The 19,350-nt window shown below is 43.3% G+C and overlaps 1 protein-coding gene across 6 annotated transcripts in view; it reads right to left on the bottom strand.

Moving 5' to 3' along the window:
* Nucleotides 1-19,350, bottom strand: part of INPP5B (inositol polyphosphate-5-phosphatase B) — a 75,762-nt gene that overhangs the window by 27,305 nt on the left and 29,107 nt on the right. For all 6 annotated transcript variants that reach the window (XM_075604761.1, XM_075604765.1, XM_075604760.1 and 3 more), the window contains 4 exons: nucleotides 6,998-7,088; nucleotides 5,148-5,318; nucleotides 3,789-3,890; nucleotides 2,418-2,532 (listed from right to left, as the gene is read on the bottom strand). In XM_075604761.1, coding sequence (XP_075460876.1) covers nucleotides 2,418-2,532; nucleotides 3,789-3,890; nucleotides 5,148-5,318; nucleotides 6,998-7,088 — 479 coding nt within the window. The remainder of the gene's footprint in view (nucleotides 1-2,417; nucleotides 2,533-3,788; nucleotides 3,891-5,147; nucleotides 5,319-6,997; nucleotides 7,089-19,350) is intronic.

The following is a 19,350-nucleotide window of genomic DNA, read 5'->3' as shown; positions in this document are numbered from 1 at the left end:
TAACCCGTTACTAATTTTAAATATCTGTGCATATGATTTGACTCCCATTTAACATTTGGGATACACATTGATACCCTGACATCCAAAACCTATGCCAAACTAAGTGTACTTTATAGGAACACATTTTCCCTTAGCCAGCTGGTCAGTAAGTACATCGCACAGCAGATGCTAATGCCAATTATAGACTATGGGGACATAGTATATGGTACAGCACCCCAAACTCACTTTGGCAAACTATACACCCTCTACAACTAAATATGCCTCCAATGCAACTAAAACACATCACTGCGAAATGCTCAAACAACAAGATTGGCCATGACTTGAGTCTAGGTGCCAAGTTAAAATTTTCTTCATATACTTTCTGGGCAAGCTACCTATCTGAACAAACGCCGCACCCACCCCACAGGCAGCACTTATCACCTGAGATCCGACTGCAAACGATTGTTCGCGGTGCTAAGGTTCAACAAAGTATCCGTCCGCTTCTCCTTCTCTTACCGTGCACCCCACAACTAGAACAATCTACTGGAGACTCAAAACCGCAACCAATCCAAGTTCTTTCAAAACTAAAGCGGTCTCACATTTTAATCTGGTCTGTTAACTGTTACATACGCCCATAATAAATATAATATATATATATATATATATATATATATATATACGAGAAGTAAGAAAGCGCCCGATACTAGTGTGATATGAAAAAATACACAATTTTAATAATCCCAGTAAAAAAGTTCAACAAATTTAAACTCACAAACGACAAAAATATAGAAGCATGTAATGAGTAATACTCATTCACCAGACGCTAACTGTTCATGCAATGTCTTTATATAGAATGTATAACCCTGTTCATTTAATGTAACCATGTATTTGTAACCATGTATCTGTCATCAGAACTCAGCGCGCCCAGGACATAATTGAACACGAGAGGTAACTCAATGTGTCACTTCCTGGTAAAACATTTTTATAAATAAATATACAGTATATGGAGCTTAGGACGTGATCGGCAGTGATGGTGGACGGAAGGGGGGGTGACCCCTCCCCTTTCATTCCTTCATTAGTGACAGGGCGATCACGTGCCCGCTTCGGAGAAGTAGTCACGTGATCAGAGTGCACTCTGGGCCTGCACCCTCCCCTCCCGGCACTCAAAGGGTTAAGGAACAATGCCAGCCCATATGCCTGCTAAAAGATATCTTTCTGGGAGCTGGTCAGTTACAGCACACAGGGTGGTCAGCAGAGGAAATGGGTCTTGCTGAAATGCTTCTTCTAAAAATCCCTCTGCCGCACGCAGACATCATACAACTTAATTAGGAAAGACTAAAAGGACCTCAACATGTGCAGCTTGGAAGAGAGAACGATGACGGGGATAGGATTCAAACGTTCACGTACAGCGAGGATTAAACAACGTGCAGAAGGGATATTTCACAAGCTAAGCAAAGCAAAACACGATATAAAAAGCGAAGCGAGCGTACCAATACCTAAGGCTTAGAAAAGATAAGCAAACATATGATGATTCAAAAGCTGCATTGCTCAGGGAAAAAGGTTACTCTGCACTTAAGGACCAGTTCAATTCAGTAGGCAAGAAAACATTTTTTTAGCAGTGCAATGGTCTCCTTTAGCATTTCATTCAAAATCCTTTGCGTTTATTCTTATAAACCAGTTGTGTAGTATTAGATAATACTCAATGATCCCCTCCCCCTAATCTTTATGCCCTTTTTAATGCGTTTTACTGTAGTAAGCTTCCTGGGGTTGCTATAGCAACTATTTAGGAAGCAACAGCACATCCTCTTTTGAACTAGGCAGCCATATTGTGTGCCCCAGTAAGCAGGATCTTCGCTGATCGATCATGGGAGAACAAATTGCTTGACGGCTTCGATGATAGCTTTGCCGTAAAGGCAAAACAAATGCTGACTTTAAAAAGAAAAATTAAGACCAAAACACATTAGACAAGAGCTGGTACAAACACTCCAAGGCTTTTGTTTACCGTGGAAATGATTGTTAGATGCCAATGAGCTCTATTTAAACATGTCAGTGTCCTTAGGTCACTTGCATCCTTGAGGGAGTGACCCCATTAATAACACAAACCAATATGGACTACATTTGTAGACCTGCAAACATCTCAATGGCTTTTTCACATCCTCAACAACTGAAAATGACATTGAAACAAATGATCTTGCTAGTAGCTAGTGCAGCGTTGCAAATAAACGGCAAAATAAGGCAAAAAGGAACAAGGAATAGTGTTACATTATTATATTGTGCATAGAAGAGAGGACCAACTTTCCTTTCCCTTAAGGGACCGCCACCACATCCCTGAAGGGAAAGGGTTAATGAGGAATGGCGACCCATGCAAATGGCAACTGTGCCACTCGGCCCGCTTCACATCCTACGCCCCTCTGCACTGTAATGGGTACGGTTTGTACCTTTGCATACTTGGCCTCTGGGTGCAGCCCGTCAGACACGGCTTTGAACCATTCTTCTTCCTTGGGAGTGTCGTTCCAAAAAAAGGCTTCTTTGCTCAGATCAAGCTCCTGAAAGCTGGGAAGAAATGAGAAGCTTTAGTACGAAGTTATGCGAGCTGCAGATGCCAATGCTGCACTTGCGCTGCACTTTGCTGGAGCTTTTATACGATATGCAACGTTCAAGTAGCGCACCTAGTTTAATCAGCAAGCTTAATGCCTTCAGCTGAATCCTCCCTGGCCGTTTTAGTATATGGCTGAGATGTTCTGGTGATCCCATTGAGTGTCCCTGCAAGGACTGTTCATGTGCTCATGGCTTCGCCGACGGAAATGCAACAGGGCTTCTCCTTTTGCGTTTTCCTGCATGCAGCACCACAGGTGGGCAGAACGCAAGCTAAAAAAGCCCATGATGTAGCCACTATGTCAAGGGGCCCCTGGGAGTGCCAGACCCCATGACATAGTTGCTACATCATGGGGCGATCAAAGGGTTAATTCTGACTGATACTTGGTATTACGGTTGCCATCTGATTCAAGATGAACACATTGAGATTTGGAAAGCTCTGTACACTATGATCTCAAATGTTCGTCATAGATGTTGAACATGAATGTGTTGCAATGCAACTGGCCCCCACAACAGTCAACATCCATGGTTTATGGCTACTGATACAACGCACATGATATTTTCTCAGTGTCTTTGGGAATGGGGAAATCATTACAGTCGACATTATAATAAACGTTATTTCATATAGTGCTGTTCTCCCAATGGGACACAGAGCGTTTCACAATGACAGTCTAGTGCGCGTTAAGCAGCACACAATCTATGGTTTTGGTGCCTGAGGCACAGGGAGTTAAAGTGACCTTGCCCAAGGTCACAAGGAGCCGACACCAGGAATTGAACCATGTTCCCCTGATTCAAACTCAGTGTCATTGTTTACAGAGCCAGTGTCTTTACTCACTGAACCACTCCTTCTCCGTACTAATAATGCACCTTTCTAGTTGAGCCGCGCATACTTTTGATTTTAAATCCGTATTGTTCCAAAACGCATCTGAAAAGCCCCATTCCAACCCAAAGACGGTAAACTGCAAAGGAGTTTTTAGCAGCTGCCAATATGCACATCTCTACTGATCTGCATCAGAAAACAGGATGTCTTCTAAACTGGACTATGTCTTCATCTTACATATATCCTAACATCTGTTGGCTCTAACACACTCAAAATTCTTTCCATCAATTGCTCTCTTTAGTCTTATAGTTTTATCCGTCAGCAAAATACCAATTTTAGAACCGAGCGGTTTATATCCATGTAATGTGTTTATAATGCCCATTTATAAACGTACCCTACGCAGTAAACATCAGGAGGTTCTGGCTCACCGCTGAGCCACGGCTGGAGGTTCTCTTTGGGAGACTGGCCGTTTACGTTGTACGTTCCAACAAAAAACCTGCACAAAAAGAGCACCAATGTGACCCAGGAGATACTCAATTTCTGGGCATCGAATCAGTTCCAGCAAACATTAGATCAGAACATATACGTCTGTGCAGCTTCGGTTATATGCTGAAACGTGCACCTGAACGGTCACTGCAGTCCTGTGCTTAGAGGAGAATGTCCAGTGGAATCAGTAGTTATTTTTCATAAACATAAGTCATGGGAGGGGATGAAATCCTCTATGTTTATGACCATTTTAGAGACACCTTATGGTCTCTGATACAATCCTCCTGGAACCAAGACATTGGCAAAAATAACATCTGGTTCCAGTAAGAGAAACAAACACAGGAGTGAGTGATTCCTGCTTTAAGGGCACACACACAAGAAGCATGATAATATAATAATAAAGGGAAAACATAACATTCTTTGGAAATGACGAGTTTCTCTTGTTAAAGGGCAGTAGAAGTGGTTGGGGGTTGTCTGTGGAAGGCACAACATACAAAGGCAAACCCCCTTAGGTCTTAGTTTATCATAAGTACTTTCCAACTTAAAATGAAACAGGCATATTTACATTATTTTTAATGTAAAGCAGCCGTTTTCTTTTAATAGACATCAAACATTTAACTGTGTAAACAGGTCACTGTGGTGCTATAAACAGGTCACTTGTTCATAGTGATACTATAAACATGTCACTGGTCCATTGCGGTACTGGAAACATGCGACTGGTTCATTGTGGTACACGAAACATGTGGCTGGTCCATAGCGATACTAGAAATAGGTCACTGGTTCATTGGTGTACTAGGGGGGACTACACCTTTAAGGATATATAATGTAGAAGCCATTTCTTGTCATATCCTGGGTGTAAAAATGGTGCAACAAATAATACATTATTCCATTGAAAGTAACAGTTTTTTGTTCGTTTATAAATTCACTGAGGTTTTTTTTACAGCAATTTTAGAGCCTGTAGATTTGCATAAATAACCCGGCACGGAAACACTACAGACCAGGAAGCCAGCAGAACATTGGACTTCATGAATCTACAAATCGTCCTTCATCAAAATGACTTAAACATTAATACCAACGTCCTGAGCATTCAACAATCTATCGCTGGTGCCGGAGGCTCAGGGAGACAACGAAACATGCACCAGCTCACAAGGAGTCCACTGTGGGACTTAAACGGGATTCACCCACTTCAAAGGGCAGTGTTCTTATCACCATCTTGCTGCCAATCAAGTCACAAGATGCTGCATTTGCTCCCTATAAAGCCATGTACCTGTAATTGTGGATTGAAGTGTAGGTGTGCTCTTTTTTGAGGAGTTCAGACTTGATCAAATTGTCCCGTAGCCCAAATTTAGTGATGGGTAACATCTCTGCCTTGTTAGCAGTCATCACGCTAGCCGACCGCACCATTTCTTCTGTGATATCTGCTTTCATTTTCCTGTGCCTGCAATGAAAAGACAATAGCACCAGATTGACTTGTTGGGTCTTATTCACAAATATGGGCTTACCTGAACAAATATGGGCTTACCAAGCTAAGGAGAAATCAGACCCCTGCAGGGCTCAATATCTAGGAAAGGGTGACCATCAACATTCAATATCATTGAGTAGATGGTACTGTGGTGTTAACCCCAGTGGCTGCAAAGGACTTTAATGATCATTGTATGTTTGAACACATAAGATCCGAATCAGAGATGCAAGGCATTCACTGGGGTTAAAAGTTAGTCTCCCTGTATATTATCTGAAGTTACTGTACATTGTGTGCTTTGGCTGTAATGCTCTGTACACACGGAGAGAGCTAAGCAAAAAAAAAAAAACAACAAGGAAAAACATACTAGTAATGATAATAATGATGTTATTCCCTACCTCACACAGCAAGAGTATTAGTTACTGAGGCTTGAATCAAAGCCAGAAGCTTGTGTATTCAAGAGCAACACCTAAAATTACATATACTGTAAGCGGAGGTGTGGTTAAGAGTAAACAGACTATGTTTACTAAGTGGTGCTAAGCCGTAGGGATGCTTACGGCTCAATAAGTGTAAGATGCCTTATGGATTTAGTCAATATAACCCCCACGTGGCTCTGGATTGTCAGGGACAGGTTATGTCAGTCTTGTTTAAGCAACTCTCTGTCCTTAATGACGTTTCCCCCATACAAAACCTCAAGTATCTCAGTCTGTGCCAAAGGAAGAATGGGGAAGTTAGCAAATATCATCAAATGAAAAGGGATCATGATCTTGGCTAAATCTGGTGCTGGTATTTTGCACCACTTCTGCAGACGAGGAACTTTAATATTTAGCACCCAAATCAGTGCAGAGGCAAAGCGACAAAACATGCAAATGGTTATAAGGGCTAAACATGACAAAATCCCCCACTAATCCATTCGCTGCCTTGCAATGCATCGCTCTGCATGGTGGGATACTGCTTTGCCCTGGCTGTGGAGGCATTAACAAATATAAATAATAGAAACAGAATGGGACACAGATAAGAACTACTTGGCCCACTTTCTTATCTGATGTCAAACCGCTGACCCTATTTGATCCTTGGCGAGTAAAAAAGTAAATAAAATAAAAAAGTGACAAAAACCCTCCATTGTACTGTGTACAGAAATAAAACAAACCTTGTGAGTACTTTAGCATTTCTGACAGACCTGTCTGAGACATGCAAATGTACCCACAAGCTGTACATGTATTTGCTTTCTTATTTAGAATAGGCTTGTGTCTATCCCAAGCCAGTGGCAGATTTCCCATTAGGCTGAGCAGGCTATAGCCAAGAGCTTTTATATTCTACCTACTGGAGCCACTTTTTCTCTTTTATATAGCGGCAATTTCTTGGGGGGAAAACGGCAATTTTTGAGGCAGAAAAATGCGTGTGTGTGTGTTAGAGAGCCTTGCCTTTTTCAGAGCGGCCCCCTCCTGTAGCGTAGCGTCGTCATGGCGACCTGTCACATGACGTCACGTTGCATGACAATGTGGCGTCGCATGACGTCACTACGGTAGGACGGAGGGCCGCTCCCGAGCCTATGGGCGGCAGAAACGTAAGTCCGCCACTGTCCCAAGCATGTCTGAATTCCCTTATTGTATCAGCCTTTAGTACCTCTGTAGGGAGGCTATGAAACGTTTGTGTACCTGGGGAGGGTTTGTGGAGAGCGTGACGGATCGAGCCTCTGCGCAGCTTTGAGTCGTTCTCCATTCTGCTGGATGTCTTCAGAGCCGTGATCTGCAGGGAGAAAACACTTTACTGGCATGTACGACATGAGGAAAACCGTCTGACAGATCTAATCTCCTCCGTTTAGCTGACAAGCTGTTTAAATCTTGCAAAGTTCTGCTAGGCATCATGGACACTGGTTGAAACGTGATCTTGATGTGATGGTGAGAGGAGGGGATTGAGTACTGCTCCTTATTTACTTAGCACCCCAAAGTACCGCTAACTTGATTATTTAGCACCCCAGAGTACCTCTAATTTTTTTTAAACATTTTATTTACCACACCAGGAGTAGCACTAATATTTTCTTTACCCATTCACAGTTCCACTTTCAATGTAAAGAAATAAAAACAATGTATTTTAGGAAGGCGCTCTGCTTTCTAAGCACTTGTATTGCATATATCCTTTTAAAAGAAAGTCCCCAATGTTTAACAAGTACAGAAGGTTTTGATGTTATGCACAGCACCGTTACTTTTTCTAAGTCTGACCATTAAAAGCAAATCTCTCCTGCAGCAATGAGATAGCCACAAATAGACCACAGAAATGGAAGATCAACACTATGTACTGCAGACCCCTAAACAAGCGAGAAGAATGAGTTAAACATAAGCATTTAAGGGAAATGATCAGTGCATTAAGATGGCCTGACGCAGCTTGTGGTATTGAGGTCATGATGTTAAGCAGAAGTATCAGACCACAGCTGTTTCTTACACCTTCAGAACTGCCCGTTGGGGACTTCAACCAGTGGGTATGTTTTAGGGTGTATGTATAGTTCTAACCCTTTTTTTGTTAAGTAACCCTATAATTATAGACCCCAACCTTATCTAATAACGTGATAGAAGCTATGTGGGAAAGTCCTCCAGTTTCAGTGCATCTGAGTGTGAGGTCTTAAGGAGAAAATGAATAACGAATCTTGAAACGAACCCTGAAGTGAGTAAGTGGTAACAAACAGCTGAAACAATCTTGATTGTAGAGCTCATTGAAAGGTTACCTGCTGCCAGATGTGTATCAAAAGGAGTACTGCCTGAACTGACCAATGTACGTGAACATCAGTACATTCAGCGTGTCCCAGTGCAACTGGCAGCAATCCTACAGCATGATGTAATCCTCAAATAATGTAACAACAAAGTTACTCACATAAACGCTGTTGAAGGGTTTCTCAAAGGCGTGCGTCCAGCTGAAATGTGCATGCAGGCGGGAGTCCACGTGGGGGACGCGGAGCACAGCCGATCCAGAAATAAAGGATCCGGGGCTAAGCAATTGAACTTAAAAATGATTTATTGTGGGTGCAGAACACGGTGACACAGGGATGTACCTCTGACGCGTTTCATGCTGGAATAGCGATTTTTCAAAGGGTATCCTATTCCAGCATGAAACGCGTCAGAGGTACATTCTTGTGCCACCATGTTCTGCACCCACAATAAATAATTTTTAAGTTCAACTGCTTAGCCCCGGATCATTTATTTCTGGATCGGCTGTGCTCCGCTTCCCCAACGTAGACTCCTGCCTTATCTAATAACGTGTCTGAGATCACATGCATTGTAAGGAACCCCAACCCTCTCTAATAGTGTGTCTGAGATCACATGCATTGTAAGGAATCCCAACCATCTCTAATAGTGTGTCTGAGATCACATGCATTGTAAGGAACCCCAACCCTCTCTAATAGTGTGCCTGAGATCACATGCATTGTAAATTCTGCTGTATTTGGTACAATTGTCTAATGACCTGAAAATTGCAGGGAACTCGTGTCTATGGTGCATGTTTCTGATGTGTGTGTGTGTGTGTGTGTGTGTGTATGTGTGTGTGTGTGTGTGTGTGTGGTGCATGTGGATGCATGGTGCATGTATGTGACGTGTTTTGATGTGTGTCTATGTGGTTTATATCTGGTGTGTTTGTGTATGTATGGTGTTATTAGTCATGTATCTGCCATATTTGTGCATGGTGCATTGAGCATGTACAGATGCAGCAGCCGTTATTCGAACAAATCACGGTGCCGTTTTCGTGTGCTCTGCTGTATTCCACGCGGCCAATCGCCCAAGCACACGTGTTTATCGTGGTTACTTTGTCTGAATTTCATGGATTCTGTTTCTTTGGGTGCAATTCTTCGCGTATCCGTGGCACAAATACATGAAATGTAATGTGTACAGTACTGTGCTACTGTGTCAATTTCAGGTGTTTAAAAACAGAACACTAAAATGCAATTTTCTGCACTCGGGCCTAAAGGCGGTACGGTTGGAAGAAATCACGCGCCATGACATGGGTATTCCGAGGTATACACCGCATTAAGTGTTCGAATAACGGCCGCTGCATCTGTGTGTGTGTACAAGGTGCATGTATGTGGTGTATGTGTTTGCTTGGTGCGTGCATCTGGTATGTATGTGTGTGTGTGTGTGTGTGTGTGTGTGCACAGTGCATATATCTGGCATGTCTGGTTTTGTGCACATTATCTGTTACGTTTGTGAAGTTGCGTAGTGTGTGTAATAAGCTGGGCTGGTGAGCCATGCTTGTCCCCCTGCCAAAATGGTGCCAGCAAGCCCCTGGTTCCTAGAGCTAACTAAAGCCTGGCTCAGCCCTGGAGGCAACCGCGATCCCAATTCTGTAAAATAAAATGTTAATCCTTTTTTTTTTTTTTTTTTAAATGGTCAGGATCGGTGCTTTAACCCTTACAGTACCCTTATGATGTACCCGCTATGTCATGGGCACTTGCTTGTTTACTTGGGGCAGATCGGTTTGACCGCAACGATGGAGCGTCCAGCATGATCGAAACAGAGGTGGCTCGCAATCCACTTCCAACACCTTAGCACCTGTCGCGTCACGCAAACGCGCCAGGAGTGATCACATGACGCAGAAGTGCCGGACATCCGGCGGTACTACCGCCAGCATTGAAAAGGTTAAGCACAAGAACCTGAGCCAATAGCTTTACCCCATGTATATCTTTTCATGTAAGTGCAGATAGGAGTGCTCGTGTGTGGGAAGCTTCACAGCAGCTGCGCTGACATACTGTGTATGCTCTACCTGTTCGCACTTATCTGCCGCATAAACCAGTTTTCTTTCAATCTGTAAACGCCTTTAATAATGCACTGAGCTCAAAGACAATAGACAGTAACAGGAAATAACCCAGCCGAAAGCTGCAGCCAGGGATAACTATCGTTACCAATTTATAACCTAGTCTCAAATCAAACAGTCGGTGCATGAATTCTACAATTGGCACCTCATGGGCAGCTGGAGGGTCTGACCGCTGTGAGTGAAAGACAAGGATGAAACAGAAATCATTTTTTATGATGATTGTAGGCCAAATAAAGGTTACATTTGAACCCAGGGGTTAAAGGTGGACTTTCCGATGCTCTGTGTTTAAAGCCGCAATCCACGCCGTTTTATATCTTTGTTTCTTTTTTACATTGGATTGGAGCAGGGGCTCCCGAGCTGAACCCCATCCATGTCAGCTACGGGGAACCCCTGCTTCCAAAGATACTTACCTCCGTAGGGGATGCTGGTAGCTACTTCTCTCGGCTACGAAGGCTCATGTAATGGCGGAGTTTCAAAACACCCGTGCCCTGCGAGCCAATAGGAAGCTGTGATGTTATCAGGTTCAGCTTCCTATTGGCCAGCGTGACACGGGAGCTTTAATCTTTAAAACCCAGCTATCTCAGCCGGAGCGGCTACCGGCACCTACTACGGAGGTAATGTATCTCCGGAAGCAGGGGGTCCCGGAGCTGAAATGAATGGGGTTCAGCACCGGAGACCCCCTGCTTCAAACCTGTTAAAAAATGAAAAAAATATATAAAACTACATGAATTCCTCCTTTTAAAAAAGGAGTTGGTTTTGTGTATGCTCGTTATAAAAGATATATTCACACTAGCCATTATTTGTTGCAACAGATATTAATTTGGAAGGCTTCTATTCCAGAGGAGTTAGTCACAATCCCCCACCACCAGACTGTCCAAGACATTTGATCATGTATTCCAGCCTTCAAGCCATCAACAACCAAGTAATATCACCAAGGGGGATATTACTCTGACAAATCCCACAGACATTGCAAATGCATTCAATGATAACTTTGTGGGGTGTGCTACTAACTTATTAGCGAAACGCAGCCCAAACCACAAACAAGAACCTCATTCTGACAGTACCCCTATAGCCCCACCCTCTCCCAACACTGCCCACAATTTTCAATGTGTCCCAGTATCTGAAGGAGATTACACAAGCGCTCCTCAAATTAAAACTAAGCAGCCAATGTGGACCTGACTTACTGCACTCTGAGTTCCTAAGACTTGGTGCCCCAGCCATTGCCAAACCAATTGCTTCCATAGTCAACTCTATTCTGTCTGCAGGCAATATCCCTAAGACCTGGAAAACTGCCAGCGTTGTCCCAATCTTCAAAAGTGGAGACAAAAAAAAACTGTCTCAAACTACAGGCCAATCTCTCTTCTCCCCATAGTATCCAAAGTCATGGAAAAATGTGTTCACTCCCAATTAAACGACTACTATACAAAGACAATCTTCCCTAGCCAATTCCAATCTGGCTTTCACCCCAAACACTCCACGGTAACTACCCTGCTAAAAGTTTGCAATGAAATCCAGTGTGGAATGGAACTGGGACAACTCACTGGTGCAGTATTCCTAGATTTTGCAAAGGCTTTTGATACTTTTGATCATGTTATCTTACTTAAACTACAGTGCTCTGCAATAGGGAAGCATGCTTTAAACTGGTTTCAGTCCTATCTATCAGGTAGATCCCAACATGTGTCCATCTCAGGCTCTAACACCAACCCCTTGGATATCACCTGCGGTGTCCCGCAAGGCTCTGTTGTGGGGCCCCTACTCTTCTCAGTGTTATCAATGATATTCCTACAACTTGTCATGGAGCTTCAATACACATGTATGCAGATGACACAATCTTATATGCACACAGCCATAGCCTCTCCGACCTTGAACACGTACTTCAGTCTGACTTTTTGAGACTTGAAAATGGATTTCCGAAAACAAACTGTTTTTAAACACTGACAAGACGGTAACAATGGTATTTGGGACCAAGGCTAAATTTCTAACGCTTCCAATGAATGACCTTCAGATCTGAACCAACGCTAATACCATCCTAGCCCGTTACTAGTTTCAAATATTTGGGCATATGATTTGACTCCCATTTAACATTTGGGATACACATTGATACCCTGACATCCCAAACCTATGCCAAACTAGGTGTACTTTATAGGAACAAATCCTCCTAAGTCTGCTGGTCAGAAAGCGTATCGCACAACACATGCTAATGCCAAGTATAGACTATGGGGACATAGTATATGGCTCAGCACCTCAAACCCACCTTGGCAAACTTGACACCCTCTACAATTCAATATGCAGTTTTTTTCTCCATTGCAACTACAACACACATCACTGTGAAATGCTCAAAGAACTAGATTGGTCATCACTTGACTCTAGGCGCAAAGTTAATATTTCCTGTGTTACCTTCAAATACTTTCTGGGTAAGCTACCCGTCTATCTGAACAAGCTCCTCACCCCTACCACATGCAGCACTTATCATATGAGATCAGACTCCAAAAGACTGTTCATGGTCCCAAGGTTCAGCAAAGAATCCGGCCTTTCCTCCTTCTCTTACCGTGCACCCCAAAACTGGAACAACCTACCGGAGACTCTCACATCCACCACCAGTTTAAGTTCTTTCAAATCTAAGGCTGTCTCACATTTTAATCTGGTCTGTAACTGTTACACACGCCTATGATATATATTATCTCTTACTGTGCATGCTATGTCTTGTATATGATGTGTATCCTGCTCACTTAATGTAACCATGTATTTGTCACCTTATCTCTGTGCCCAGGACATACCTGGAAGCGAGCGGTAACTCTCACCGTGTTACTTCCCGGTAACTCTCACCGTGTTACTTCCCGGTAACTCTCACCGTGTTACTTCCCGGTAACTCTCACCGTGTTACTTCCCGGTAACTCTCATCGTGTTACTTCCCGGTAACTCTCACCGTGTTACTTCCCGGTAACTCTCACCGTGTTACTTCCCGGTAACTCTCCCCGTGTTACTTCCCGGTAACTCTCACCGTGTTACTTCCCGGTAACTCTCACCGTGTTACTTCCCGGTAACTCTCACCGTGTTACTTCCCGGTAACTCTCACCGTTTTACTTCCCGGTAACTATCACCGTGTTACTTCCCGGTAACTCTCACCGTGTTACTTCCCGGTAACTCTCCCCGTGTTACTTCCCGGTAACTCTCACCGTGCTACTTCCCGGTAACTCTCACCGTGTTACTTCCCGGTAACTCTCACTGTGTTACTTCCCGGTAACTCTCACTGTGTTACTTCCCGGTAAAACATTTAGTAAATAAATAAATAAACAAACATGGCCACCGGCGCTTCGCTGCGTCTCACCCCACCACCGGAAGCTGCAGGCGCCGGACACTTCGTCGGTAAGTGCCTTACCCTAAAACCCCCTACCCTAAGTACTAAAACCCATTAAATTAACCCCTTACCCTAAATAGTAATTAAACTTGCCTTAGAAGCGGTCGGCAGGGGATTCCAGCGGCAGATTGGCTGCGGCAGCGGGGTGAGCAGCGACATGGCCGCAACCGAAATGTCCCATTCTGCCCCCAGAAGCATCTATATGTCTAACTCTTATCACAGCAGTATCTTTCCCCCTGAGTATGTCTTGCTCCTTTTAATTAAATAATTATTTAAAGATAGGATTGTCTTCATCTCTGACACAGGGTTACCATGGGAACCTTCACTGCACTGGGCTTTGGGGAGAGCTCCATTTTCACCTCATGGACACTTACATTTTTAAATGCTTATATCTTCTGAACAAAGCATCAGATTTTTTAAATGAAAACAGTGTTGGAAAGGGCAAGAAGAGATCTAAGTAAAGTATTCCATGAGACAAAAGAGCACTCACTGCTGCTGCTGACAGTGACATGTTTAAACTCGGTTAAACTGACTGGATTGCCACTTTTTCTTTTAAAACAAACTGGACACGTATCTGCATTTTAAGATTTCCAAGGTAAACAAAAGCTTTTTTTTTTTTACAACCTTTATCCAATGTCTTTTGATGATTACCCTCCAATCTCTGTTTGTTTGACTAATGAGGGCTCCATAATTACTTTACAAACTCATAAACTCTGCATGAATTCAGTGTTCCCTGAGAAAACCAAAACATATATTTCCCACAAAATAGAAATAAGGGGAAACGGTTTCTTTAAGGCTGTTTAAATCTGAGAGAGCCAATTACTGATACACTGTTAAATAAACCCATTCATTATTATTTTTCATCTGCTATGTTTGACCGCAGGGAAAGCCGGGAAACAAAGAATAGAAGCCAAACAATACAATGGGTAGATATCCGGTAATATAACAGAGATCGGAGTCACAAAGAAAGCCTGTGAACACTGCAGCTCTGTGTGTGACCTGGGTAACATTACAAACAATCACAAAAGTCACAGTGTGTGAAGACAGAAAAAACAAGAGCGAGCAGGTTTTCCGACAGCGCACGGTTTATTTAGTGCGCAGGGCCGTTTAACTTTCCCAAAGGGATGGAAGGGGGAAAAACCATCATCAGGTGTGGAGAACAAAGAGGGTTTACAACGTACGTTTTTCCTTTAGGCTAAGGCAGGAGTGGCCAACTCCAGTAGTCAAGACCCCGCAAACAGGCTCAGTCTTCGACTGCTCCACCTGTGCTGAAGCAAGGATATGCTTAAAACCTGACTTGTTGGGGGTCTCTTGAGCAGTGGAGTTGAGAAGCCCTGGGTTAGGCTACGGGAAGGATTCAGCAGCTGAGACACACGGCACTGCGGCTGCTTCACGTTTCCAAGAGGATACAATGGGGCTTATTGTATACGGTGTGCTGTGAGAGCGCGGCTTCCGCATGGTCGCACGGAAAGCCCAAATTGATTATAATGGGCGCTCTCGCAGCGTGTAGTAAAGCTGCTGAAAAGAGCATTCAGATGCACAGCACCCAACAAATATTTTGCCTGCGTCTACGCCACATGCAAGAAACTCGTTAAACAAGTGTTTACTTAGAGACATTTATGCAAAGCGGACTTGGCGATTAGACATCTCATAATGTGTGCATGTGGCGACTGCACAGCGGGGCTCCTCTAGCCAGGATACCGTCATGTCATTTTGGAAACGTGTAGACTTACAAATGAATATATATAAAACATTTAGCAAATATTTACACCATTTGTACTGTGTATATTTAAATTACCTTAGCTCACAAGCGAGTTTCAGTGTCAAAAATATCCCACTTTGCTGTATAGGCAACTACATTAAAATGAGCGTGGGCGAGCAGTACTAATCCCACTCCCAGGCCCTGCGCGCCGGACCTGGCCCACGGGCCATCAGTTGAAGAGCCCTGCTGTACACTTTCATCTGTGTTATAGTGCACTGCTGGCACTCCTGCAGCTAAGGAGTTAGGTCAGGGGTGACCAACCCCAGTCCTCAAGCGCCTCCAACAGGTCAGGTTTTCAGGATATCCTTGCTTCAGCACAGGTAGCTCTATCAGTGACTTAGTCATTCTGATTGAGCCACCTGTGCTGAAGCAGGGATAAACTGAAAACCTGACCTGTTGGTGGCCCTTGAGGACTGGGGTTGGCCACTCCTAGGTTAGGCGATTGTAATGTAAGGAGAGTGCAATGTTTTAACGTGTATGTACACTGGTCACAATAGTTTTTAAATGGGTGCGCATACCAGGCAGTAAACGGTTAAACTTGCTCTTTAGCACTAACGTCACTGACAGTTTCAAAACACAAGTCAACTGCCTCCTATTTATTTCTCCATCCAAAAGGTGCCAGACACACATGTCAGAAAACAGAGTGTTGAAGACTGGTTTGTCCACTCACAGCAACCAGATTAACATCTGGTATTTCTGCTGTTAAATTGTTACACGTACACTGAATAACAAATGTAACAGGCAATCTCAGGCAGCGCTACTTTACATATGACTGAAGCAGGGGGTCAGCTTCGGGGACCCCCTGCTTCCGGAGATACAGACCTCGGTAGCGGGTGCCGGTAGCCGCTCCGGCTCGGCTCGGCTACCAGGGTTAACATAATGGCCGCTTTTTAAAGCACCCGCACCCTGCGGGCCAATAGGAAGCCGTGACATCAGCAGTGCGGCTTCTTAGTGGCCCATGTGACGCGGGAGCTTAAACTAGCAGGAGATACCGGCACCCCCTTGGGACGTGAGTATCTCGGAAAGCTGGGGGTATCCAGAGACCCCTTGCTTCAATCCCATATAAAAAATATAAGAAAAAAAGATTATATATATATATATAACAATTATTCGTCTGTCACGCTTTCCTACAAGAATTAAGTTAAGTGGTCATGTTATGTATTGATAGAAAACTCTTCATGAGGACTGCGAGAAAGATGTCAGATTTTTGAATTTCCAAAAAGTTTACATCCCCGAAATGTCACCAAAAATGTTTTATTATCACCGGGAACACATGATTTAATCTAATAATCAAAAAATATTAAATATTATATTGTAATTTTATAATATATCAGCTGTTTGTTTTTTTACCAAGGTAATAGTATTTTTACATATTGTACATACCGTTGCAGCCAATGTCATCGCCCTTGTTGCACCAATGTTCTAAAAGAAACATGCCCCCAAACGCGATTCTTTTTGCGCACGGCAACATTTGTTTCCTGCGTTACACGACGCGACAGCTTTGATGCGCAGCATCCCGTTAACAGGGCAATAACTGGCTACATTTGCAGGCTTAGGCTGCGTCCATGGTAATTTCAGCCGTGCGGAGGCTGAGGGAAAGCGGGTGCTTTCCCTGGCCATGGTACGCGCGCCATCCGTGGGCGTGTCTAGGGGCGTTCCAGTGACGTCACGGAGCTGGTTCGCCCTCATTGGGCAAACCGCTCACGTGACCGGCCTGTCGCGCCAAGAAATCAGTTTCAACTGATATCTCGCGCATCGCGTGCCCCCTCCCGCACGCCGCATGTACACTGCCTTTAGGCAGTATGATCGCTCAGTGTGCGGACGCGTCTACGCGGTCTGCCATAACATGAAGGCAGCCTTAGTGGGCTGGGTTCCCGCACAGACATAACAGGGTATCGAGGAGTTTTTAAAAGCTTGAAATCCTCTGTCCAAAGTCACTGGCGTCTCTACTGCATGTGCTCGTGAAGAGGTTAATATCTCACCCACACTATTTTAAATTCCCCCTCCCATGCAATTTGCTCCAGGCAAAATGTATTAATGACACACTATATCCATTCTATTACTGCAGTTACCTTCCAAGAAATGTTCCACCTCCCCGGACAATTATAATAAATCATAGGTACATATTAATCTCCTTCGCGTTCTACCCATCTGATTATACTACAGACAGCAATACTTCTAAATCTGCTTAATGGCGTCAGACTATTACTATATTGCTTTTTACAAATGGAAGGTACCACTTCTATATTTAGAGATCCACAATTCTGCTTTATTTCTAAGCACACACAAAAAAGATGAATACTGTATTGCAAAAAAAAAAAAAAAAAAAAAAAGTCTCTCTTTTAGGTTATTACAGCTTAGATATTGTATCAAACGTTCTACTCAGTTCTGCTAGAATGCATGTTAAGAATTTCTTCCAATCAGACGCCATGTCACTACTTACACCAGTTCTCACATGAAGAGTAAAGTGGGGCAATAATCAAAGCTTTAGATCAGTGGTTACTAACTTCAGTTCTCAAGTAGCCCCAAAAGGTCAAGTTTTCAGGATATCCCTGCTTCAGCACAAGTGGTGCAATCTTCGACTGAGCCACTTGTGCTGAAGCAGGGATATCCTGAAAACCTGACCTGTTGGTGGCCCTTGAGGACTGAAGTTGGGAATCACTGCTTTCGATGCATCAGAAAAAAAAATCTATGGAAAAATCATATATATTGTGCGTTATAATGAATATTCTACGTTATGATTTAGTGCAATAACCCTTGCTACACCTGTATGACCTTATAGACTTTAATTGGATTACTCTCTTAAATATCAGGATCACCCCCTTACAGGCATAAGAGGGTCCAAAAAATGCAGTGTTATGGACTTTAAAAAGTTGTTGAAATGTGATGGTACATGATTTATACATGGCTGCTATTACCCATGAACATCATAACCACAGTGTACTTTTGTAATCCAGTCCTTTACAATACATTTTAGATTTATAATGAGACAATATGTAATTCCAAGCTCTGAGGTAGTTTGAGCATAAGACGCACAAGCACCTCCTTCCTCATAGATCGTAAGCTCCCTGGAGCAGTGACCATCTTACCTACTGTACCAGTGTATGGTAATATTGCAATGCAATATTGGAATCTGGTGGCACATTATTAATAAACGATATATAAATACACAGGTCATATTATACATCTATAGAAATATATATATATAGAAATATATATATATATATATATATATATATATATATATATATAACACACACACACACACAAGGAAGAAATAAAAACAGAAGACACACTGCATACCAGAGGTGAGTTGCAGATACTTGTATTAAAAAGTTATTATTATTGGAATCCTTCCCGCTCCGATATCTAGGCTGGTTTCCTCTGTCCTGACGGCTGCTAGATGCTCCATAGCAGCGGCATGGAAACAGGTCAATGCTCCCGCCAGAAGCACAATGGTCAGGAGAATAAACGCTGTCATGACAATTGAGAAGCTCACAGCCATGCTCCATAAGAGAATGCCTCAATTTTGGAAAACCTGGGACCTATGGCTCATGACACAGGACACCGGTCAGGCAAGGGTCTAGGTCAGGCAGCTGTCGCTGAACCAGGAAGTCGGAGAACTTGGAGGAAGCGGCTTACGCTCCCCTCCTAACCCCCCTCCTGGTCTGTCTGTCTCTTTCTGCCCCCCTCTCTATCCCTTCTCTACATTCTAAACAAAAAGAAAACCTATATTGGTAAGCATCTTGAAATAATCAGTCATGTGCCCATGATACTTTGTAATCTGTAACTGTACCTAGATGTTCCCAATAAAAAACTTTGGAATAAAAAAAAACGCACAACATACATAAGCGACTTACAATTGAGTAAGTTAAAGCAGACACAACGCTGCGTTCCGAGTGGCTGTTTCGCACGCTTGACGTGCTTCATCAGGGGGTAGTGTTACGCTAGACAGTCCTCATGTATACCCATAGAAGATAATTATTCTCAATGAATCAATTGGAAACTTGTAAACCCACACAGTGTCATATATATGGTCCCAAAGCGTTGAGGTATTGCTGTTATGTTGCCATGCAACGTATCCCACGACTGAC

This window comes from Ascaphus truei, chromosome 6 (assembly GCF_040206685.1).
Source record: "Ascaphus truei isolate aAscTru1 chromosome 6, aAscTru1.hap1, whole genome shotgun sequence".
Lineage (NCBI taxonomy): Eukaryota > Metazoa > Chordata > Amphibia > Anura > Ascaphidae > Ascaphus > Ascaphus truei.
The sequence above is the reverse complement of the archived record's forward strand: the minus strand, read 5'-3'. Positions and strand labels throughout refer to the sequence as shown.